Source organism: Halichoerus grypus, chromosome 6, assembly GCF_964656455.1.
Source record: "Halichoerus grypus chromosome 6, mHalGry1.hap1.1, whole genome shotgun sequence".
Taxonomy (NCBI): domain Eukaryota; kingdom Metazoa; phylum Chordata; class Mammalia; order Carnivora; family Phocidae; genus Halichoerus; species Halichoerus grypus.
Genome location: NC_135717.1, coordinates 23,044,023 through 23,070,853, shown reverse-complemented (window position 1 = coordinate 23,070,853; position 26,831 = coordinate 23,044,023). Strand labels below are relative to the sequence as shown.

The 26,831-nt window shown below is 37.5% G+C and overlaps 1 protein-coding gene across 1 annotated transcript in view; it reads left to right on the top strand.

Moving 5' to 3' along the window:
* The window catches only part of LOC118549013 (phospholipid-transporting ATPase ABCA3-like), a 191,444-nt gene that overhangs the window by 466 nt on the left and 164,147 nt on the right, over positions 1-26,831 (top strand). Inside the window, exons 2-7 of the mRNA XM_036113189.2 lie at positions 85-337; positions 5,261-5,388; positions 14,091-14,232; positions 18,324-18,583; positions 21,177-21,287; positions 22,411-22,528. Coding sequence (XP_035969082.2) covers positions 85-337; positions 5,261-5,388; positions 14,091-14,232; positions 18,324-18,583; positions 21,177-21,287; positions 22,411-22,528 — 1,012 coding nt within the window. The remainder of the gene's footprint in view (positions 1-84; positions 338-5,260; positions 5,389-14,090; positions 14,233-18,323; positions 18,584-21,176; positions 21,288-22,410; positions 22,529-26,831) is intronic.

Below are 26,831 nucleotides of genomic sequence, written 5' to 3'. Positions count from 1 at the left end.
GAAGTTTAATATCATAGAACTATCCATGTGCATTGAATGTGTGTCCTTAAATTAATTAACACCATCTTTTTGTTTCTCTTCTAGAGGAGGCAGTTCTTTACTTTAACATTGGAAGTCTTAACAGCACTGGTGTTTCCGGTGATGATTTTGCTATTCCGTACACATATTGCTATAAAGGTTGTTGGACCTTACAATTATACTTCTCAGCCCATCAATACTTTGCCTTCTTTCGTCAAAAATCCTGAAGAGTGGGAATTGATTTATGTGCCTTCTAACATTGATGTGGTACAGGAGATCACTGAGAATGTGAAGAGGTATCTGAACATCAATGTAAAAGGTTAGAAATTAAGGTTTTCTGTAACACTTACAAATTGCTTTTCAATGGAGGTAAAGCGGTGTTTTAAAAAAGAACAAAATTAAAGGAGTCACAATTTTAAATTTTAATTTCCCAATTTTTAAACTTGCAATGTAACTCTTAAGACAGTGTGGTATTGGTAGAGGGATAGACACATAGATCAGAGAAACAATACAGGCATACCACAGGGAGATATTGCAGGTTCAGTTTCAGACCACTGCAGTAAAGCCAATATCACAGTAAAGCTAGTCAAATGAATTTTTTCATTTCCCAGTGCATATAAAAGTTATGTTTACACTATACTGTAGTCTGTTAAGTATGCAGTAGCATTATGTCTAAAAAAGCAATTCATACCTTAATTTAAAAATACTTTATTGCTAAAAAATCCTAACCATCATCTGAGCTTTCAGCGAGTCATAATCACTGATCACATAGCACCATACAAATATAATAATGAGGAAAAAGTTTGGAATATTGCAAGAATTACCAAAATGTGACATATAAATGAAATGAGCAAGTGCTGTTGGAAAATGGTATCAGTAGAGTTACTTGACTCAGGCTTGCCACAAACCTTCAATTTTTAAAAAACACAGTATCTGCAAAGTGCAATAAAACAGTGCAATAAAATACAGAGATAGAACTATACAAATATGCCAAAATATTGTTTACAATAGTGGAAGGATAAGCTTTTCAAAAAATAGTGCTAAACAATTGGACATCAGTAGCCAAAACAATGACACCTCACATCTTAGGCAGAAAAAATACATCAAAATGGATCATGGATCTAAAAGTAAAATGATAAAACATTTAGGAGAGAACATAGGAGAAAATCTTTGTAACTTTATAAAGAGTTAGTTGAAGAATTCTTAGATACCATTCATAAAAGAAAAAAATGAAAAATTGGACTCCTGGTATATAATATTTATTATTGTGTGCTCTTTGGGTTAAAATATGCATACATAATTTTTTACAATCAACTTAGAACATTTTACTACTTTATTTTCATATCTACATAAGTTGAAAACTATACCAGAAAGTGTTATAATTTATGCACATATTTTAAAGAACTTAAGAAAACTGTTTATCCAGATATTTACCATAGCTCTTGCTTGTAACTTAATTCTTTTTTTTTTTATGTTCAGTTAGCCACCATATAGTACATCATTAGTTTTTGATGTAATGTTCAGTGATTCATCAGTTGCATATAACACCCAGTGCTCATTACAACACGTGCCCTCCTTAATACCCATCACCCGGCCACCCCATCCCTCAACCCCCTTCCCTCTGAAACCCTCGGTTTGTTTCCCGGAGTCCATAGTCTCTCATGGTTTGTCTCCCTCTCTGATTTCTCCCCCTTCAGTTTTCCCTCCCTTCCCCTATGGTCTTCTGTGCTATTCCTTATGTTCCACATATGAGTGAAACCATATGATAATTGTCTTTCTCTACTTGACTTATTTCACTTAGCATAATCCCCTCCAGTTCCAGCCATATCAGTGCAAATGGTGGGTATTCATCCTTTCTGATGGCTGAGTAATATTCCATTGTATATATGAACCACATCTTCTTTATCCATTCATCTGTTGCAGGACATCTTGGCTCTTTCCACAGTTTGACTTTTGCGGACATTGCTGCTATGAACATTGGGGTGCATGTGCCCCTTCTTTTCACTGCATCTGTGTCTTTGGGGTAAATACCCAGGAGTGCAATTGCTGGGTCATAGGGTAGCTCTATTTTTAATGTCTTGAGGAACTTCCATACTGTTTTCCAAAGTGGCTGTACTAGCTTGTATTCCCACCAACAGTGTAAGAGGGTTCACCTTTCTCCACATTCTTGTCAACACTTGTTGTTTCCTGTGTTGTTAATTTTTGCCATTCTAATTGGTGTAAGGTGGTATCTCAATGTGGTTTTGATTTAAATTTCCCTGATGGCTAGTGATGTTGAACATTTTTTCATGTGCCTGTTAGCCATTTGTATGTCTTCTTTTGAGAAGTGTCTGTTCATGTCTTCTGCCCATTTTTTGCCTGGATTATTGGTTTTTTGGGTGTTGAGTTTGAGAAGTTCTTTATAGATCTTGGATACCAGCCCTTTATCTATAGTGTCATTTGCAAATATCTTCTCCCATTCTGTGGGTTGCCTCTTAGTTTTGTTGACCATTTCCTTTGCTGTGCAGAAGCTTTTTATCTTGATGAAGTCCCAAAAGTTCATTTTTGCTTTTGTTTCCCTTGCCTTTAGAGACAGGTCTTGAAAGAAGTTGCTGTGGCCAATGTCAAAGAAGTTACTGCCTATGTTCTCCTCTAGGATTTTGATGGATTCCTGTCTCACATTGAGGTCTTTCATCCATTTTGAGTTTATCTTTATGTGTGGTGTAAGAGAATGGTCCAGTTTCATTCTTCTGTATGTAGCTGTCCAATTTTCCCAGCACCATTTATTGAAGAGACTATTTCCATTGGATCTTTTTTCCTGCTTTGTCGAAGATTAGTTGACCATAGAGTTGAGGGTCCATATCTGGGCTCTCTATTCTGTTCCATGGGTCTATGTGTCTGTTTTGTGCCGGTACCATGCTGTCTTGGTGATTGCTGCTTTGTAGTATAGCTTGAAATTGGGCAACGTGATGCCCCCAGCTTTGTTTTTCTTTTTCAACATTTCCTTGGCAATTCAGGGTCTTTTCTGATTCCATACAAATTTTAGGATTGTTTGTTCCAGCACTTTGAAAAATGTCATTGGAATTTTGATCGGGATGGCTTTGAAGGTATAGATTGCTCTGGGTAGCATAGACATTTTAACAATGTTTATTCTTCTGATCCATGAGCATGGAATATTTTTCCATCTTTTTGTGTCTTCTTCAATTTCTTTCATGAGTGTTCTGTAATTCCTAGAGTATAGATCCTTTACCTCTTTGGTTAGGTTTATTCCGAGGTATCTTATGGTTTTTGGTGCTATTGTAAATGGAATCATTTCTCTAATTTCTTTCTACAGTTGATACTTTATGTGGAAAACCCAAAAGGCTCCACGCCCAAATTACTAGAACTCATACAGCAATTCAGTAATGTGGCAGGATACAAAATCAATGCACAGAAATCAGTTGCTTTCTTATACATTAACAATGCCACTGTAGAAAGAGAAATTTTCCTTCTTTCTGAAGAACTTTAACAATTTTTTAGAGCAGGTCTACTGGCAATGAGTTCTCTTTGTTTTCCTTCATCTAAGAATGTCTTTAATTCATCTTCATTCCTGAAGATTATTTTCATTTGGTATAAAATTTTGGGTTGACAGTCTTCTCAACATTTAAAAAATATTTGTCAGTTTCTTCTGACCTCCTTGGTGTTTGAAAAGAATCTTGTTTTGAAAAGAATCCTTGTTTTCTTTATAGGTATTGTATCATTTCTCTCTAGCTGCTTTCAAGATATTTTCTGTCCTTATTTGTCAAAATTATGATTATGTTATGTCCAAGTGTGGATTTCTTTTGGTTTATTCTGTTAGGGGTTTCCTGAGCATTTTGAATCTGTAAGTTTCTATCTTTCACCAAATTGAGGAGTTTTTAACCATTATTTCTCAAAGTTGTATTGTCCCGTAAGTCATTAAGGATCTATTCGAGTTTTTTTTCCCATTTTTTCCCTCTCTTGTTCAGATTAGGTAATGTCTATTAATGTCTTCACTGACTCCTTCCTCTGTTATCTCTATACAGCTATTGAGCCATCAAATGTGTTGGTTTTCTTAAAAGCACAGTTTGAAGTGATCTCTACCTCCTGATTTATCTTGTTTTGAGACAGCTTTTTGTGGGCCCCTGGCTGGCTCAGTTAGTAGAGCCTGTGACTCTTGCTCTCAGGGTTGTGAGTTCAAGCCCCACATTGGGCCTGCTTAAAAAAAAAAAAAAAACTGTAAAAACTGTAAAACAGCTTTTTGAGATCTAAGGCACATACCATATATTCACCCATTTAAAGCATACAATTCAGTGGCTTTTAGTATATTCACAGAGTTGTGTATCCATTACCACAATCAATTTTAGGGCATTTTCATCACCAAAAATAAACCCTGTAACCTTTAGCCATGACTCTATAAAATCCCACCAAGATTAGGAAAACACTAAACTACTTTCTGTGTCTATAGATTTGCCTATCTTTTATGTAGATGGCTTATATATAAACCTTTCATTTAAATTTTATATACATGGAAGATGTGGTCTTTTGTGACTGGCTTTTTTCACTTAGCATAATGTTTTCAAGGTTCATCTATGTTGTAGTTTGTATCAATACTTCATTCCTTTTCATTGTCAGGTAATAGCCCATTGTATGGATTTACTGCATTCACTTGGTATATCCCTCATCAGTTGATGGACATTTGGGTTGTTTCCACCTTTTGGCTGTTATAATCCAACTGCTATGAACATTCATCTCTAAGTTTTATGCAGACATATGTTTTCATTTCTTTTGGGTATATACCTAAGAGTGGAATGAATATGTCATGTGGTAACTATGTTTAACTTTTTGAGGGGCTACCAAAAGTTGTTATCTAAAGTTGTTTTACTATTTTATATTCTGATCAGCATTGTATGAAGGTTCAGTTTTTCCGTATTCTCACCAGCACTTGTTATCATCTGTCTTTTTGATTATAACTATCTCAGTGGATGTGAATTTGTATCTCATTGTGATTTTGATTTGCATTTCCCTTATGACTAATGACTTGTCTTTATGTATATTTTATAATGATTGTTATTTAAAATTGGAGTAAAGTTTTATGCCTGAAATTGTTTTGAACCCCCAATATCCATTAAGTAGTTGTGATACCAATATTTGAAAAACAGTGTTTTTAAGTTTACAATATTGGGATAGCTTTTATCCATGTATCTCCCCTCAGGAGGAATTATCAGATATTCCCATTATAGTGAACAATTTATCCTCTTTACAGTTCGAGGGTTTGCTTCAGAAATGGAGCTTGAGACGTACATTAAGTATGACTATGGATCGAGTAAAGTACTGGCTGCCATCATTTTTGACTGTAACTTCAAAAGCAGCAGTGACCCTCTGCCACTTCAGGTGAGAATGTTTTATTTGGAGTTTTCTAAATACATAGTCTTCTAGTAGTTGCACTTCTAGTTTCTAGGATTTTAATGATGTGCTATTACAAACCCAATTTTATGGATGAGGCAACCAATTTTTTCAAAATCAAACTACTAGTATACAATAGAGCAAGAATGTGAATCCAGATCTGAGTAACTGATTACTGTGCTGTTAATTGTTACATTATGGTAAGGAAAGAACTGCGCACACAAGGCCTTAGACCCATGAGAAACTTTGACTACTCAGGCATTGCTTCTAGTTCTACAGAGAAGAGAAACAAGCTACAGAGCAGATGCATTTTCACTAACAAGGAACCAAGCATGTAAAAAAAATCCTTCTTCTTTGAATGAAACACAGAATTTAAGTCCTTTCATAAATGACTAGAAAAAACTCTAGGGCTCAGCCACATTGATTCAGAACTAGGACATCCATAAGCACTGAGAAAGGATCTGATTATAGCACAGCCCATGGGAAGGAGAAAGAAAGACAGTGCCTTGAACTTGGTGTCTGCTTAGCAGATCTTGTTAGGCATTCTATCCTGGTGGTGATAGAAATAAATGATCAATCTATAATATCTAGACATGGAGCCAAGTTCTATGTTTATAATGCAGGCACATGTTAGTAGAAGGCAAAATTAATAAAACCCCTGGTAGGATAATATATATTCTCTCTGTATGTCCCATCCTTCCATGAGTCCATGCTTCTGTACCAACTTCCTTCCATTTACTAAGTCAGAATTATCCATATGCTGATAATGGATTTAGGCTGAACAGTATGCATTGGCTCAAAGTGTGTTAAGTGCCATTTCAAGTTTTATTATAATTATTAATTGACTGTGCTTGTGCCCTCAAATATTTGTACTAGATTCCAGCCACTACCTGTATGCTAAACTGAAATAGGCTCACTGCTTGATGTAATGGAAGATTTAAATAGGATCTGTCTCCCAACATAATTGAGAAAATGAACAGGATAAAATAGAAAATTATCTGTCACACAAAGATCCAAGAAAACCACAATTATGGGGGGGTTCTGATTCATTTATTTACAGAATAATATTACATTATATAAAGAGATCACAATTTACTTATCAGTTCTGCTACCAGACACTTGGGATGTTTACAGCTTTTTTTTTTTTTCTTTTTTGCTAGTGAAACAGTGCTACTGTGAACATTAGATACTCTGGATATATGCCTGGATGTAGAATTTCTGGGGCATGCTCACATCTTAAAATTTATTACATAATGCCAAATTGTTTTCTGAAGTGATGATACCAATTCAGACTCCCAGCAACAGTGTCTGAAAGTTCTCATTATTAAACTTAATATTTTCAGATGTTTACATTCACTAATTCCACGGATATGAATTAGCTAATTCCATAGGTGTGAAGTGGTATGCAACTTTGGCTTTAATTTCCATTTCCTTGGTTCCTAATGAGATTTACATATGTCCATGTTTTAAGTGATGAATTATTCTTTAGTGAGGTATACATTTGGTCTTTTCCCCCAATTTTCTATGGAAAAATCCATTTTACATATTAATTGACCAATTTCTTTGTCTATCCTACATAGGGATCCCTTGTCTCTCATATGTATTACAAGTATATTTTTCCAGTTTGTGGCTTTTCTTTCAGTTTTTTTGTCGTGGTCAGATTTTCTTTTGATGATTAGATTATTATATTTTAAAGCAGCCAGGTCTTTAATTCTTTTTCTATATTCTTTTTTAAAAGGTTTTATTTTAATTCCAATTAGTTAACATACAGTGCTATATTACTGTCAGGTGTACAATATAGTGATTCAGTAATTCTATACATTACTCAGTGCTCTTCACAACAAGTGCACTCTTTAATCCTCATCACCAATTTCATTCATTCCCCTTCCCACCTCCCCTCTGGTAACATCAGTTTTTTTCTCTATAACTAAGACTCTGTTTCTTGATTTCTCTTTCTCTCTCTCTTAATTTTTCCCTTTCCTTGTTTGTTTTGAAGAAAACCACAATTTGAATGAGTAAAAACAATCAACTGACACAAACACAGAGATGAATTATCTAACAAAGATTTCAAAGCAGCCACCATAAAAAATGTTTAAACAACAAATTAAAATTGTCTTGAAATGAAAAATAGAAAATCTTAGCAAAGACACAAATTATAAACAAATTATAAACTTAAAAATACAATGACATATAAAAAACTAGTTGAATGGCTTAATAGTAGAATGGACAGAGCAGAGGATATAATACTGAAGAATAAATTTAGCCAAAAAGGTGCAAGGGGTATGCGCTGAAAACTACAATGCACTGTTGAAAGAAATTAAAGAAGACTTAAATGTGAAGACAGCCCAAGTTCCTGGGTAGGAAGACCTAATATTGTTAAGATGTCTTTGGGGGCACATGGTGGCTCAGTCAGGTAAGTGTCTGACTCTTGATCTCAGCTCAGGTCTTGATCTCAGGGTTGTGAGTTCAAGCCCTGCATTGGGCTCCACACTGGGCATGGAGCCTACTTAAAAAACAAAGATGTCAGTACTACCCATAGTTAACCTACTGATCCATCACAGTCGCTATCAAAATTCCAACAGCTTTTTATGCAGAAAGAGAAAAGCCAGTCTTCAAATTTTCAAATTCATATAGAATTGCAGGAGGCCCAACTAGTAAAAACAGTTTTAAAAAAGAGCAAAGTCAGAGGATTCACATTACCCAATTGCAAACTTACTACAATGCTACAGTAATCAAAACAGTGTGGCACTGGCATAAGAACAGGAACAGACCAGGGCGCCTGGGTGGCTCAGTCGTTAAGCGTCTGCCTTCAGCTCAGGTCGTGATCCCAGGGTCCTGGGATCGAGCCCCACATCGGGCTCCCTGCACCGTGGGGAAGCCTGCTTCTCCCTCTCCTACTCCTCCTGCTTGTGTTCCCTCTCTCGCTATGTCTCTCTCTGTCAAATAAATAAATAAAAAATCTAAAAAAAAAAAAAAAAAAGAACAGGAACAGACCAATGATATAAAATTGAGAGTCCAGAAATAAGCCCACATATTTATAGCCAGTCAATTTGTGAAAATGGTGCAAAGTCCATTCATTGGGAAAGAACAAGTTCTTTAACAAATGATGCTAGGACAACTGATTTTCCACATACAAAAGACTAAGAGTGGACCTCTACTTCACACTATATACAAAAATCAACTCAAAATGGACTAATGATCTAAACATAGCTAAAAACAAAACTCTCAGAAGTGCACATGTATAAATCTTTGTGGAGGGTGGAGTTAAGATGATGGAGAATTAGGGGCACCCTAAGCTTGTCTTGTCCCTTGAATACAGCTAGTTAGTTATCATATCACTCTGAACACCCAGGAAATCAATCAGAGATCTGAGAGAACAAAAACTACAAGTCTACAAGTAGAAAAGCCACCACCTTTTGGTAGGTAGGAGGTTCAGAGACTTGAATTTGGGGAGAGAGAGCTGTGGATACAGTGGTGGGGAAGGAGCCTGCTTATGTAGTGAAATGCAAAATCAGAGGGGGGACGTGCCTAGCTTAAAGGTGCTCAGGTGGTGAAGCAGGGTGGAATTCCAGGTGTGACACCCTGGTCTGAGGATCCCGTGGGTCACAAGAATGGGTGGCAACTAAGTGCTATACTGTTCCCAGTATAACAGTGAGTCTAGGTGCCAGCTTTCTGCTCTGTGTTGCCATAAACTGTGAACCGCTGTGCAGTCATGGTCCTGTGACCACTTTCCTGGGACGGGCCAGCAAACGGCAGAAGTGTGGTGAGTTCTCCCTAGGAGGAACAGTATGGATCCACGCCACAGGAGTCCCTAAAATTTGGTGTTTGAAACTCAGTCACGCACCTGAAATAAAAAAGCTGGGACACAGGCAGGATGAAGGCAGGGTTCTGACAGAAACCAGGGAGTTAAGAGTGATTGGTTGCACAATAGCCAAACTGTGGAAAGAGCCAAGATGTCCATCAACAGATGAATGGATAAAGAAGATGTGGTATATATATACAATGGAATATTATGCAGCCATCAAAAGGAATGAGATCTTGCCATTTGCAACGACGTGGATGGAACTGGAGGGTATTATGCTGAGCGAAATAAGTCAAACAGAGAAAGACACGTATCATATGACCTCACTGATATGAGGAATTCTTAATCTCAGGAAACAAACTGAGGGTTGCTGGAGGGGGGGGGGGGTGGGAGGGATGGGGTGACTGGGTGATGGACACTGGGGAGGGTATGTGTTCTGGTAAGCGCTGTGAATTGTGCAAGACTGTTGAATCTCAGATCTGTACCTCTGAAACAAATAATGCAATATATGTTAAGAAAGAAAAAAAGAAGAAGAAGAATGTAGCAGGAGGGGAAGAATGAAGGGGGGGAAATCGGAGGGGGAGAAGAACCATGAGAGACGATGGACTCTGAAAAACAAACTGAGGGTTCTAGAGGGGAGGGGGATGGGAGGATGGGTTAGCCTGGTGATGGGTATTGAGGAGGGCACGTTCTGCATGGAGCACTGGGTGTTATGCACAAACAATGAATCATGGAACACTATATCTAAAACTAATGATGTAATGTATGGGGATTAACATAACAATAAAAAAATTTAAAAAAAAAAGAGTGGTTGCTCTTCTCTGAGGGCTCACTGAAGAGTGGAGGGTGCAAACTTCCAACTCTGGGGCTAGGGTGGGGGCCTCTGCCATATTTATCCCACTCATCAGTGCCGAAAGCCTCCAGGGAGAAAAACAGCACCACCTAGTGGAGTCCAGACCCACTTACACCAACCCCTGCTGCCCTGTGCCCTGGAGGCACATTTCTGCTAGGGTAAGTCCACCTGAGCATCAGTGCAATGGGCCCCTCCCCCAGAAGACAAGCACGAACAATTAGCTCACACAAAGTTCACTGATCAGAGCGGGCTGCAAAGCTTCAGCTCTAGGGGAAAATAGTATCTAGCCTCCTTTGTACTTTTATGCTTTTTTTATTATTATTATTTCATTTATTTTCTCATTTTTTCAAGTTTTTTTCTATTTTTATTTTTATATATGTATTTTTTTGTTTACTTTCATCATATTTTATTTTACTTTCTTAGTTTAGAATCTAGATTCTTATAACAAGAAGACCAAACACATGCCCAGGATCTAGGTTTTTGTTGTTGTTGTTGTTGTTTGTTTGTTTGTTTGTTTTCTTTTTATTCTTTTATTTTCTGGACAAAATGATGAGACAGAGAAATTCACCCCAAAAGAAAGAACAGGAGGTAGTACTCACAGCCAGCAATTGAATCACTACAGATATAAGTAAGATGTCGGAACTAGAATTTAAAACAACGAGTATAATATTATTAGCTCGGCTTGAAAAAAAGTGTAGAAGACACTAGGGAATCCCTTACTGCAGAGATAAAAGAACTAAAATCTATTCAGGCCAAAATTAAAAATGCTACAAATGATGCAATCCCAAGTGGAGGCCATAAAAATGAGGATGGATGAAGTAGAGGAGTGAATCAGTGATATGGAAGATATAATTATGGAAAAAAATGAAGCTGAAAAGAAGAGGGAAAGAAAGGTAATGGACCACAAAGGTAGACTTAGGGAACTCATTGACTTCTTAAAATGTAGTAAGATTCGTATCATAGTAGTCCCAGAGGATGAAGAGAGAGAAAGGGGGACAGAAGCTTTATTCAAACAAGTTATAGCTGAAAACTTCTCTAATCTGGGGAAGGACACAGACATCAAATCCAGGAAGCACAGAGACCTCCCATTCAATTCAACAAAAGCTAACCATTGCCAAAGCATATCATATTCAAATTCACAAAATACAAAGACAAGAAAAGAATCCTGAAAGGAGCAAGGGGGAAAAAAGCCCTTAACCAACAAGGGAAGGCATATTAGGTTCACAGCAGATCTGTCCACAGAAACTTGGCAGGCCAGAAAAAAGTAGAAATATTCAACATACTGAATGGGAAAAACCTGCAGCCAGGAATACTTTATCCGTCAAGGCTGTCATTCAGAACAGAAGGAGAAAGAAAGAGTTTACTAAACAAAAACTAAAGGAGTTCATGACCACTAAACCAACCCTGTAAGAAATTTTAAGGGGGATTCTTTGAGTGAAGAAAAAAAAAAAAAAAAAAAGCAACAAAGACTAGAAAGGACTAGAGAACATCGCCAGAAACACCAACTCTACAGGTAACACAATGGCACTACGTTCATATCTTTCAATAATCACTCTGAATGTAGATGGACTAAATGATCCAATCAAAAGGCATAGGGTATCAAAATGGATTTAAAAACAAGATACATCTATATGCTGCATACAAGAGACTCATTTTAGACCTAAAGACACCTGCATATTGAAAGTGAGGGGATGGAAAACCATCTATCATACTAATGGATGTCAAAAGAAAGCAAGAATAGCCATACTTATATCAGAAAAACTAGATTTTAAACCAAAGATTGTAAGAAGACATGAAGAAGGGCATTATATCATAATTAAGGGGTCTATTCATCAGGAAGATCTAACAATTGTAAATATTTATGCCCCCAACTTGGGAGCATCCAAATATATAATTCTTAATAATAAACATAAAGAAACTCATTTATAATACATTAATTGTAGGGGACTTTAACACCCCACTCACAGCAATGGACAGATCATCAAAGCAGAAAATCAATAAGGAAACAGTGGCTTTGAATGACACACTGGACCAGATGGACTTAACAGATATACTCAGAACATTTCATCCTAAAGCAGCAGAATACACTTCTTTTCAAGTGCACATGGAACATTCTCCAGAATAGATCACATACGGGGTCACAATTCAGCCCTCAACTGGTACAAAAAGATGGAGACCACAGCGCTATGAAACTGGAATTCAACAGGAAAAATTTGGAAAGACCACATATACATGGAGGCTAAAGAACATCCTACTAAAGAATGCATGGGTTACCCAGGAAATTAAGAATTTAAAAAATACATGGAAGCAAATGAAAATGAAAACACAACAGTTCAAAACCTTTGGGATGCTGCAAAGGCAGTCCTAAGAAGGAAGTATATTGCAATACAGGTCTACCTCAAGAAGCAAGAAAAGTCTGAAATACACAACCTAACCTTACACCTAAAAAAGCTAGAAAAGGAATAGCAAATAAAGCCTAAAGCCAGCAGAAGAATGGAAATAGTAAAGATTAGAGCAGAAATAAATGATATACAAACAACAACAACCATGAAACAGAGTGGATTAATGAAACTAATTAGCTTCTGCTTCAAAAGAATTAATAAAATTGATAACCCCCTAGCCAGACTTATCAAGAAGAAAAGAGATGGGGCGCCTGGGTGGCTCAGTCAGTTAAGTGTCTGCCTTCAGCTCAGGTCATGATCCCAGGGTCCTGGGATCGAGTCCTGTGTTGGGCTCTCTGCTCAGTGGGGAGCCTGCTTCTCTCTCTCCCTCTGCCTCCCTCTGCCTGCCGCTCTGCCTGCTTGTGCTCTCTCTCTCTCTCTCAAATAAATCTTAAAAAAAAAGAGAGAGAGAAAGGACCCAAATAGATAAAATCATGAATGAAAGATCACAACCAAAACCAGAGAAATACAAAGAATTATCAGAGACCACTATGAAAAATTTTATGCCATCAAACTGGGCAACCTGGAAGAAATGGACAAATTCCTAGAAACCTACAAACAACCAAAACTGAAACAGGAAGAAATAGAAAATTTGAACAGACCCATAACCAGCAAAGAAATTGAATCAGTAATCAGAAATCTCCCAACTAAATAGAATTACAGGCCAATATCTCTGATGAACATGGATGCCAAAATTCTCACCAAGATACTAGCCAATAGGATCCAACAGTCCATTAAAAGAATTATTCACCATGATCAAGTGGGATTTATTCCTGGGCTGCAGGGATGGTTCAGTATTTACAAATCAATGAACATGATACACCACATTAAATGAAAGAATAAGAACCATATGATCCTCAGTAGATGTAGAAAAAGCATTTACCTTTTCAGGTTATCTAGTATGATCAATATGATTTCTGTTTTCTGACTGTAGCTTGAACAGATACATAGCTGTCTGTTGTGTACAGGTTCCACCTTTTGTGCCATCTCCTTTGAGCCATTAGGTTGATTCCCATATATTTCTACCACAGATAATGTTACAACAAACTTGTGCGTGTTTCCTTTATGTTGTTGGAGGTGTATATTCCAAGTCTGTTCCTGGAAGTAGGATTGCTGAATCAAACCATAATGCATGTGTAGTTTTATTAAACGTTGCCAGATTCTCCATTATAGTTGTGCCATTTTGCATCCCACATGTATTAAAGTGCCTGTTTGTCTACAGCTTCAGTGATGGAGCATGTTGTTAAGCTTTTGATTTTTCCAGTGTGATGCGTAAGACATATCTCTGTAATTTTAATTTGTACTTATTTCATTGTATGACATTGAGAAGCTTTTCATGTATTTATGGGCCATTTGTGTGTCTTTTTGTGAACTATCTATATTCTGAAAGGACTTTAGATGTTCTTATGATTGGAGGACTTATGTTGTACTTTCAGTCACTGTCATTTCCTAGTGTTCAGAATCACTGTGACATCAGATTAGTCTCATCTTTCAAATTGTGTGTTTTCCCATTTGGACTTATCTTTTTTTTTTAATATGTGCATTTCCGTTTTATATGTTTTAAGCATGATTTCTTTCCTATTGCTACTTCTAGGTAAAATATCATCTGCGTTTTGTTAAGATACAGAGATCTTTGATGTGGCCAGACAGGCTGGGCTGGAAGACATCCTTACTCTTTCCTATTTATCCCTCTGTAGGACCCAGGAACGCAGATTTTAATGATGGAGGAAGTCCTGGTGAGCAAATCATTAAACATCCTTATTTTATTATCTCAGTTGCATATTAACTATACATATACCATATGTATAGTTAGATGTATGTTTTATACATGTATATACCTGTATATATGTTCTTAACTTGTAATTTTTTAAATTGAATTTATATTTTATCAAAACCACTTTGAATACTACACATTGGTTGTGGCTTAGTGTTTTGCTTTCCAAATACAAACACCTTCATTTGTTGGCATCACTTGCCTATTTGTGTCTATATATAATTTTATTGATTTAATCTAAAAGTTTTAAAATTGTGATGGTAATTTTTAATTCATATTTTTATTTTGAAAATTATCTTACATGAAAAACCCTTAATGTGGAATTTGGATTTACCAACTATCTTGAGATTTTTATCTTTAGCAAATATTTAATAGAAGAAAAACCCCAGGGGCACCTGGGTGGCTCAGTCGGTTAAGCGTCTGCCTTCAGCTCAGGTCATGATCCCAGGGTCCTGGGATCAAGCCCCGCGTCGGGCTCCCTGCTCAACAGGGAACCTGCTTCTCCCTCTCCTCTTTGCTTGTGCTCTCTTTCACTAGCTCTGTCTCTCTCTCTCAAATAAATAAATAAAACCTTTTTAAAAAATAAAGTAAAAAAGCTATGCACATTCTAGCAGAAGGAACAAAAGTTGGAAACAACATAAAGCAGTTAAAAGAATAGATGACCTATTGGACAGTCATTAAAAATAATCTTTACAAAGTCTACTAAGAAGGAATTTAAGCTTAAGGATTAAGCTGAATCTATACCTAGATGTACTTAATTAGTTAGTTGGAGATGGGTGGGGATTATTCCAGGCAGTGGAAGTAAAATCATGAACACATACAGGACAGGATGCCACGTTCAGGGAACTACATGGCCTTTTGTTTGTTTACTTTCTTTATTTATATAGCTAGAATAGAGGGTGCATGTAAGTCTGTTAGAAATGAGGCTAGGAGGCAAAAAGGTCATTAAAGACCTGGCATGTAGGTGAAGGAGATGAAATTTCTCCTGGAAGTTATGAGAGACACAGGCCATAGCAATATTTAGCATGAATAGGAGAAATGATTTAATATGGTAGTGGATGCATATCTCCCAAGTGATAACACTCATAGTTTATCTTTGATTTTTGTTGTATACTCTTGCTGAACAAATACGGCTGTGACCTATGTTTCACAATTTATATAATAATAATATATATAAGTGATCAAGTTATTTCAGAGAATGACCTTTTTCAGATGTTGGGATTTTATTTTGTCATTTCACTTCTCAACTTCAAGTAGCACATTACTTGAGAACAAGCAATACATACCCTTAGATTTCCTTAATATCATGCTATTTGGGGAGAAATGTTAGAGAAGGAAGGATGAAGGACTGAATGCTAGGTAAACCAAGGAGGACAAATGTACAAAGACTAAGAAAGATTGGCAGGGAAATGAGTAGAAAATTAAGATAATCTATTACATGAATCAAGGGAGGAATGGAAAACTATGCTTAATTTTTCAGTTATAGTACCACAAATGAACCTTTGTGATATTTTAAAACTTGAAACAATAATCCCTCCACAGAAAATAGTTTCAAGTAATGTAACACACATTTTATTTAAATATCTATTTAAAGATTTATATTTATTCAGGAGTTCCATGTATTTTCAGATATATTGTTGGTTCCAAATTTTGAGAATATCTTTTTCCAACTTTTGATTTTATCTATGCTGTCTTTTATTGAAATAGCAGAAATCTTTAATTTGATGTAATTTAGCATTTTTTTGGCCACATGGTCTTTTTCTGGGCTTTCGTTTAAGAAGTCCATCCCTATTTCTAAGTTCAAAAATATTCTTCTATTTCCTCTTTATGGTTTTTCCTTCTATGATTTGGTTGTTAATCCATGAGGAAGGAGTTAACATTTGTATGTAGTTTGGGTTAGGGATTCAGTATTATTTTTTTAACCACAGAGAGGAAAACAGTTTTCCCAAAACTGTTTAAAATAATGTCCTAAAATTCTTTTTTTTTCCTATTAGTCTACTTTTTTTAGATTTTTTTATTTTTTTTTATTTATTTGAGCGAGATAGCAACAGAGATAGCGAGAGAGAGCACAAGCGGGGAGGAGAGGGAGAAGCAGACTACCCACTGAGCAGGGAGCCTGATGTGGGGCTCAGTTCCAGAACCTTGGGATCGTGACCTGAGCCAAAGGCAGACGCTTAGCCCACTGAGCCACCCAGGTGCCCCTAATCTTTATACTCTTACAGTGGTTTTGTGTACTGCATCTTAATATCAACCGAGACTCCAAGAAAACTCAGATTATGGAACTAGCAGATAAGAACTTGTTGTAAGGTGGCTAGTATAATTATTCTCAGTCACTGAATTAAAATAATTGCACAATGTAAGAAGTGATAAGTCTCATCAGAGAATTAGAAACCATAAAAAAGGAATAAAACACGAAGTCTAGAATTGGAAAATACAAGACAGATTTAATAGTGAAGATAACAGAAGAAAGAATAAATGAACTTGGAACAATAAAATGTATTCAGTTTGAAAAACAAAAAAATTGAGTTTCATTGAAATGTGGGGCAATACCAAAAGTTCTAACATATGTGTAATTAGAGTCCCTGATGGGTAAAAGAGAAGAGAGCAGAAAAAGTATGTGTAGAAAAATAGCTGTTAAGAGTCTTAAATGTGATTAAAGACAATAACCATAAAGTGGCTGGAGCAGATATACACATATCTGATAAAACATTTCAAGACAAAGGATCAATTGGTCAGGAGGATATAAGAATTATAAATATGTATGCATCTAATAACAGCTTCAAAATACATGAAGCAAAAAGTGACAGAATTAAAGGGAGAATTGGGCAATACCACAGTTGTCGATGGAGATTCTATCCTTCTCTCAGCTGTTGACAGAACATCTAAACAAAAAAAATTGTAGGGGCGCCTGGGTGGCTCAGTCGTTAAGCGTCTGCCTTCAGCTCAGGTCATGATCCCAGGGTCCTGGGATCGAGCCCTGCATTGGGCTCCCTGCTCGGCGGAAAGTCTGCTTCTCCCTCTCCCACTCCCTCTGCTTGTGTTCCCTCTCTTGCTGTGTCTCTGTCAAATAAATAAATAAATCTTTTTTTAAAAAAAGAAAATTGTAAAGAAGTAGATGATATGAAGAACATTTTCAGTTTCCCTGAATTGATTGACATTTGCAGAGCAATTACTCAACAGTAGGAGAATACACATTTTTTTAAGTGCACATGGCATTTTCACCAGGATAACTCTCATGTTGAGTTGTAAAATAAATCTCGTTGAAATTAAAAAGACTGAAATCATATAGAGTGTGTTCTCTGATGACAGTGGAATTAGGGGCCAGTAACAATGAGATAATTGGAAACATTAGATAAGTAGAAAAATATTTGGACATTAAACAACCATTTCTGAATAATCCAGGAGCCAAGTCATGAAGAAATCAGAAAATATTTTAAATTGAATAATAAGAAAACCTGACATGTTAAGATTTGGGAGCAAAACCGGAGGAATATAGCTAAAGCCATGCTTAGAAAGAAGCTTGTAGTTTTAAATGTTCATATTAGAAAAATGGAGAAGTACAAAATTAATGATCAGAGTTCCAATTTTGAAAAATGAATAAAAACAGATTAAACCCTAAGTTGCCTTTTAGTTGTATGGTTGACTTGGTTTCAGTGGAACAATTTTTCTTGAGGGCCACTCCACATTACTCTGTAGAATTTATCTGTGATTCTGAGCCTCATTTCTGTATTTACATTTCCAAGTCTTCATCTCTCTAATATTTAATTAAATCTGCGTTATTTTTGTAAATGTAGATTACATTAGCAAACCTACCACTGTCATTAAGTATATTTAATTTTGGGAAGATGTGAATCAGATTCAGCTGAAGAAGGATCCCTTACTTCTATGTCAAAACTATGATATGTTCTCAGGGTAATTATGAGCATTTAGCCTTGATACAGCTGTAAATTTGGGTTCTGTAGGTGACATAGGACTTACTTGAATTGCCATGTTATTTATGTGTCTGGGCAGTTCCTTAGTCTGTTTTATTTGACTGTTTGTTTTATCATGCAGGGTACATCAGAGAAGGGTTCCTGGCTGTACAGCATGCCTTAGATAAGGCCATCATGCTGTATCATGAGAGCAGTGCTAGCCAGAAACTGTTCGATAGTATCAGTATCTTTACACAGAGATTTCCATACCCAGCTTATTCTCATGATGGATTAATTTGGATCACTAGTTCCTTCCTCCCTTTGATGTTCATACTCATGTTCTCTCCAACTGTACTTTCCATCATGCGATCCATTGTCTGGGAAAGGGAAAAAAGATTGAAGGTAATCCCAATTTCTTTGTTTGTTTCAAGTTTTTATTTAAATTCCAGTTAGTTAATATATAATGTAATATTAGCTTCAGGAGTAGAATTTAGAGATTCATCAGTTATGTACAACACCTGGTGCTTATCACAAGTGCCTTCTTTAATCGCCATCACCCATTTAACCCTTCCCCCCACCCACCTCCCCTCCAGCAGCCCTCAGTTTATTCTTTATAGTTAAGAGTCTGTTTTACGGTTTGCCTCTCTCTTTTTTCACCCCTATGTTCATCTGTTTCTGTAAAAATGTTTTTAGGCCTGTAGGGCTCTTTTGTATGGAGAGTTGGATTATTTTTACATATTTATCATTGGTGGGTAGTTGTTACATCCCAGTAGCAGGAAATATAAAACAAGAAAAGTGAATACTGATGCCACTTACCGGTTTTTCAAGCTGGCACGATTTCAGAGAGAAACTTGTCTCTTGGGAGCAACAGGAAGAGAAAACCTGAAGGCATGCAGGGAGACAAAAAGGATCACTGGAGGAATTTAAAATCTCTAATAACTAAAGTAACAGTGAACAGCTCTTGGCTAAATTAACATAAAACCCCACATCTTAGGCCTTCACCTTGATATCTATTACCCTAGATAATATGTCTGGTTCTCAACAAAAAAATTATTAGGCACACCAAAAATTAAGAAAAAAAACGTAGTCCAAAGAGGCAAATCAGTCATCAGAACCAGACACAGATAAAACACAGATGTTGGAAATATCAGATGAGGAATTTTAAATTACTGTAATAATTTAAAGGCTCTAAGGGAAAGGTAGATATGTCCAGGAGCCTCAAGACAGCCCCTAATTTCTGAAATTTTCTAGAAGGACTAGTGGGACTCTGCATATAGTTAATGCTAACAGCCAGGAATTATTATAGTGGTGTAATAAGTAAACATAGCTGGCTCAGAAGAGGATATGACACAGGCAAAGCCTGGAGGAATTCACCTGCAGGCTTCTTCAATTAACCCCACAAGAGGTCACACAGAGCACACTCTTGCTCAGCAATGAAAATCCAGCAGTATGTTTTTTATGTTTGTGTCCAGGGAAGTCCACTAGAGATTTAGCACCCAAGGTTTTGATGGGGGCTGGTCATGTAGACACCCTTGCCTAGCATGTACCAAAATTCCACAGTCCTAGAAAGCAGGTATTCAGCATAAACCATAGTGTTTGTACCAACAGTTTTGGCACAGTCACCTACCCTTATCATTTAAGGAAAGTTTTGTATCATTGCAGGGAACAGTTTACCAGCCAAGTTCCCATATACCAGCCAAGTGCCAACTTGTAGATATGCCTTTTTTTTAATTAATTAATTTTTTTATTTAAATTCAATTAATTAACATATAGTGTATTTTTTTCTAAGATTTTATTTATTTATTTGACAGAGAGAGAGATAATGAGAGCAGGAACACAAGCAGGGGGAGTGGGAGAGGGAGAAGCAGGCTTCCCGCCTAGCAGGGAGCCCGATGTGAGGCTCGATCCCAGGACCCTGGGACCATGACCTGAGCCGAAGGCAGACACTTAACGACTGAGCCACCCAGGCGCCCCCATATAGTGTATTATTAGTTTCAGGGGTAGAGTTTAGTGATTCATCAGTTGCATATAACACCCAGTGCTCATTACATGCCTTTCTAAGAATAGTAGTCTTGGGCCTCCTTTGTTAACTCTTTTCTGCCCAGTAGGTAACATGGAAGATCAGATAGGTAATGTTATCAGACAGTCAAAACTATAAGGAGTCAAACAGAATTTCTAGACATAAAAAACATGCTAACAAAAATGAAGAATGCTTTTGATGGACTCATCACTAGACTTGATTTGAGGAAAGAATCATAGAATTGAATATGACAGTTTAAAGTATACAAACTGAAATGCAAAGACAATACAAAATGTAAAATCCCAGAATAAAGCATTCAAAAAGTGTAGGACAATATAAATGGTATAACATATACATAATTTAAATCCCCAAAAAACAGAATAGAGCCAAAGAAATAATGGCAGTGAATTTTTCAAAATTAAGATAGACATCAAATCACAGGTCTAAGAAGCTCAGAGAACACAAAGCAGGAAAAATACCATGCACACACAAACACACACACAGAGTATATTCAAACTGTTGAAAATTAAAGACCAAAAAGAAAATCTTGAAAGCAATCAGAGTGGGGATAAAGACACATTGCCTACAAGGAACAAGCTCTAACATACAATTGGATTTAAAAAAAAAAAAATAGATGCATTTCTCTTATACTCCAGGAAGTAGAGTATAATAGAAAAGAGAGCTTAATATTTCAAAGTTTAATTTTAGATTTTTCCCTTTTGGTCCATTACTAAGTGTAGTAATGAAGAAAGATCTCTGAACTCAGGAGAAGTATATTTTAATGCCAGCACTGCCCTAACTGACTGCATAATTTTGAACAGCACACTTTCTGAGCCTTGATTTTTCTTATTCATAACATGGAGATGATATTAACCATTTACATAGTTTTTTGTGGAAATTTAAATAGAAAAATATATGTAAGTGGTATGAATTGCTGACACATGTAATATTTGACTTGTGCTGACTTTCCTACAGGAGTACCAGCTTATAATTGGACTTAAAAACTGGATCATCTGGGCTGCCTATTTCTTCACATTCTTCTTTTTTTATATCATTATTATCTCTATGATATGTGTTTTATTCTCTGCCAAGGCAAGTGTCTAATTTCATGCTATCCAATAGAAATACCATAAGTCACATATGTAATACTGGTTTTTTAGTAGCCAGTAGAAATTTTTAAAACCATAAAGAACAGGTGAAATTATGTTAACGATATTTTAAATTTAACCTAATATGTACAAAATATTATTTGAATATGCAACCAATTTAAAAATTAGAGTTTTTTTAATTCTTTTTTTTACATTTTATTTATTTGAGGGAGAGAGAGCGAGAGAAAGAGAACATGAGCGTGGGGCAGGGCAGAGGGAGACTCCCCACTGAGCAGGGAGGCTGACACGGGGCTGTATCCCAAGACCCCAGGATCATGACCTGAACTGAAGACAGATTCTTTTTTTTTTTTTAAGATTTTATTTATTTATTTGACAGAGAGATATCAAGAGCAGAAACACAAGCAGGGGGAGTGGGAGAGGGAGAAGCAGGCTTCCCGCTGAGCAGGGAGCCCGATGTGGGGCTCGATCCCAGGACCCCGGGATCATGACCTGAGCCGAAGGCAGGCACTTAAAGACTGAGCCACCCAGGCACCCCTAAATTTTTTTGTACCGTCTTCCTACTCCAGTGTGTATTTTATATTTACAGCACATCTGAATTCATATACTATATTTTCATTGGAAATACTTGATCTATATTAGACACTGCCTTCATTTTTCAATTTAAATAAAGATAACTAAAATGAAATGAAAATAAAAATTTAGTTCCTCAGTCACACTAGCTACATTTTAAATGCTCATTAGCTACATTTGTTTAATGGTTTCTGTGTTAGACATCTTAGTTCTAGTTGATTACAACCTGCCCTAGCTATCCTTTGGGAGGCAGAAGGTAATTATAGTGTGAACTGGTTGGTCTCAGGTGCCAGGAGGATGAAATATAGATTTTATTTGTTTATGCTGTGGAAACTCAGAGGCTGCTGTATCTCTGAGAAAAACATAAACCCTTCTGTAAGAAATAAGTTACTTAACTTTCATCTCATTGAGTTTCAGTCACTGAGCAGTGATCTAGCTCATTAGCACTATCATTTTCTCCCTCTTTTCTTGTGTTTATGTGACAATATTTATGGTGTACCTTACATGATGTCATAATTGTTTTTTTGTAGATTTTTAGTGAGCCAATCTTTCGCTTCAGTGACGGTAGTTTCATCTTCGTCTTTCTTATGTGTTATGCCATTGCTTCAATATTCTTTGCCTTTATGGTTAGCACATTCTTCAATAAAGGTAAGTCTAAGACTCATTCTATAACAGATTTTGGGGGTATTTGTATTAAATTCCACTATAATTAATGTACAGTGTTATATTAGTTTCAGGTATACAATATAGTAATTCAATAATTATGTACATTACTCAGTGCATATCATGATAAGTGTGCTCTTAATCCCCTTCACCTGTTTCACCCATCCCTTCAAAAGTTAAAAATAAAACTACCCTATGATTCAGTAATCACACTACTGGGTATCTATGCTAAAATATAAAAACACTGATTCAAAGGGATACATGCACCCCTATGTTTAGCAGCATTATTTCCAATAGCCAAGATGTGGAAGCAGCCCAGGTGTCCATCAATTGATGAATGAATAAAGAAGATGTGGTATATATATACAATGGAATATTATTCAGCCATAAAAAATGAAGTATTGCCATTTGCAATAACATGGATGGAGCTAGAGAGTATAATGCTAAGCAAAGTAAGTGAGTCAGAGAAAGACATATGCCATATGATTTCACTCATATGTGAATTTAAGAAACAAAACAAATGAGCAAAGGGAAAAAAAGAGAAAGATAAACCAAGAAACAGACTCTTAATTATGAAGAACAGACCGATGGTTACCAAAGGGGATGTGAATAGGGGGATGGGGGAAATAGGAGATTGGGATTAAGGAATACATATATCATTATGGGAAAAAAACAAAATAAAAAAATAAATTAAAAAGATAAAAATATAAAAAATAAATAAGTAGGTGAAATATCTGCACTGCCATATTCATTATAGCATTATTCACAATAGCCAAACCATGAAAGCAACCTAAATGTCCTTCGGTGGGTGAATGGCTAAAGAAAATGTGGTATATACATTCAAAGGGATATTTTTCTGCCTTATAAATGAAGAAAATTCTGCCATTTGTAAAAACAGAGACCTAGAGGACATTATGTTGTGAAACAAGCAAGACAGAAAAACAAATACTACATGATGCCGCTTATATAAGGAATCTAAAGTAGTCATACTTTATAGACAGTATAGAATGGTGGTTGCCAGGGAATTGCGGGAAAGGGAAGAAGGGAGGTATTAGTCAAAGGGTACAGAGTTTCATTATGCAAGATGAAGAAGTATCTTAGAGATCTACTATACAACATAGTGCCTATACTTAACAATACTGTACTGTACACTTAAAAAACTTGCTAAGAGGTACATTTTATGTTTTCATATCACCAAAAGAGTAATAATAAGTAGGTCAGGGGAAGGATGGCGGAGGAGTAGGGGACCCTATTTCAACTGGTCCCCGGAATTGAGCTGGATATCTACCAGACCACTCTGAGCACCCACGAAACCAGCCTGAGATGTAAGATCTGTACTCTACAAACAGAATATCGCAGGTGGTTGGTTTCAAGGTACGAAGCAGGGAGCCCTGATTCTCCGGGCAGATATCAGAGAATAAACGGCAGCGGGAGGGTGCCTGGACGTGGGGATCCTACACCGCCGGTGAGTGACAGCCTCGCACGCTGCGGACGGGGCACAGACTCGCAGACCGGTAGCGTCGGGAAAGAACTTTAGGGCAGCCCCCGGGGTGGAAAACCTGACCAGCGGGGTCGTGCACACGCAAACTGCAGCCCCCCTGGACAGAAACCGGAGCGACGGTCACGCGCATGCGAACTGCAGCCTCCGAGAGGGAAACCCGGTGTGCCGGGGTTACGCCGGTGAACTTCAACCCCCAGGGTGGAAACCCCGAGCGGCGGAGTTGCGCGCACGCGAACTGCAGTCCCTGGGACAGGACCCCAAGTGGTGGAGTCGCGCGCGCGTGAACTGAGAGCAGCTCGTGGTTTTAGAAGCACAAAGGGCAGAGACGTGCCCCGACCTGGAGGCAGGACTGGGGGCGCTGTGGAGGGGCGCACAACCCAGGATGCTGCAGTTTATAGCAGCACGGACAGAAACGGAGACGGTGTGGCCTGGAGAGCTCACTGAAGAACAGACTGCGGTCTCTCTGCTCTGAGGCAGAGGGTTGGAAATGGTCTCTTCTGCTCTGACTTGCGGAAGAGACACAGAAAGCCGCCAGAGAAAGCCGCCAGAGAACAAAAGCCCCCAAAACTGATTCCCGCTGAGCCCATCCCCACCACAGGGGGTCAGGGCAACTCCGCCCAAACAGGGTTGCCTGAGTAACAGCACGGCAGGCCCCTCCCGCAGAAGACAGGCTGGGAAAACAAGAGGCCAGCAACCCTAAGGTCCCAAGAAAACAGGTGCATTTTGCTTGGGTTCTGGTCAATAATTTGGACTCTATACATTCCCTCAACCACCCATCAACAGAATGACTAGGAGGAGGAGCCCCCAAAACAGAAAAGACTCAGAGATTATGACTTATGCTGCAGATTTACAAATGGATGCAGATATAACCAAGACGTTAGAGATGGAATTTAGGCTAGCAATTGTGAAGACATGGCTAGAATGGAGAAATCAATTAATGGCAACATAGAGTCTCTAAGGGCAAAAATAAAAGGGGAATTGGCAGAACTTAAAAATGCTATCAATGAGATCCAATCCAATCTAGATAATCTAACAGCTAGGGTAACTGAGACAGAAGAGAGAATAAGCGATCTGGAAGACAGTATAATAGATAAAAAGGGAAAAGAGGAGGCCAGGGAAAAATAACTCAGAATCCATGAAAATAGAATCAGAGAAATAAGTGACACCATGAGGCATTCCAATGTCAGAATAATTGGAATCCCGGAGGGAGTGGAGAGAGAGAGAGGGCTAGAAGATGTATTTGAGCAAATCGTAGCTGAGAACTTCCCTAATCTGGGGAATGAAACAAACATTCGCGTCCTAGAGGCAGAGAGGACCCCTCCTAAGATCAAGGAAAACAGGCCAACACCCCGGCATGTAATAGTAAAACTTGCAAATCTTAGAACCAAGGAAACCATCTTAAGGGCAGTTAGGGGGAAGAGATTCCTTACGTACAGAGGGAGGCACATCAGAATAACATCAGACCTATCCACAGAGACCTGGCAAGCCACAAAGGCCTGGCAAGACATATTCAGGGTACTAAACGAGAAGAATATACAGCCAAGAATACTTTATCCGGCAAGGCTGTCATTTAGGATGGATGGAGAGATGCAGAGCTTCCACGACCGGCAAAAGTTGAAAGAATATGTGACCACTAAGCTGGCCCTGCAAGAAATATTAAGGGGGGGTTCTATAAAAGGAGAAAGACCCCAAGAATGATCTACAACAGAAATTTACAGGGGCAATCTATAAAAACAACGTCTTCACAGGCAACATGATGACAATTAATTCATATCTTAAAATAATCACTCTCAACGTGAATGGCCTAAATGCTCCCATAAAACGGCACAGGGTTGCAGACTGGATAAAAAGACAGGACCCATCCATATGCTGTCTACAAGAGACTCATTTTGAACCTAAAGATACATCCAGACTGAAAGTGAAGGGATGGAGATCTATCTTCCAAGCCAGTGGACCTCAAAAGAAAGCTGGGGTAGCAATTCTTGTATCAGACAAATTAGATTTTAAACTAAAGTCTGTAATAAGAGATACAGAAGGACACTATATCATTCTTAAAGGGTCGATCCAACAAGAAGATCTAACAATTGTAAATATCTGTGCCCCCAACATGGGAGCAGCCATCTACATAAGCCCACTGTTAACCAAAATAAAGAGTCATATTGATAACAATACGTTAATTGTAGGAGACCTCAATACTCCACTCTCAGCAATGGACAGATCATCTAAGCAGAAAATCAACAAAGAAACAAGAGCTTTGAATGATACACTGCACCAGATGGACCTCATAGGTATATAAAGAACATTCCACCCTAAAACAACAGAATACTCATTCTTCTCGAGCATGCATGGAACTTTCTCCAGAATAGACCACATACTGGGTCACAAATCAGGTCTCAACCGATACCAAAAGATTGAGATTATTCCCTGCATATTCTCAGACCACAATGCTCTAAAACTGGAACTCAATCACAAGAAAAAATTTGGCAGAAATTCAAACACTTGGAAGCTAAAGACCACTCTGCTCAAGAATGTTTGGGTCAACCAAGAAATCAAAGAAGAACTTAAACAATTCGTGGAAATCAATGAGAACGAAAACACATCGGTCCAAAACCTATGGGATACTGCAAAGGCGGTCCTAAGCGGGAAATACATAGCCTTCCAAGCCTCACTCAAAAAAATGGAAAAATCCTGAATTCACCAACTAACTCTACACCTTAAAGAACTAGAGAAAAAGCAACAAACGACGCCTAAGCCACGCATTAGAAGAGAAATAATTAAAATTAGAGC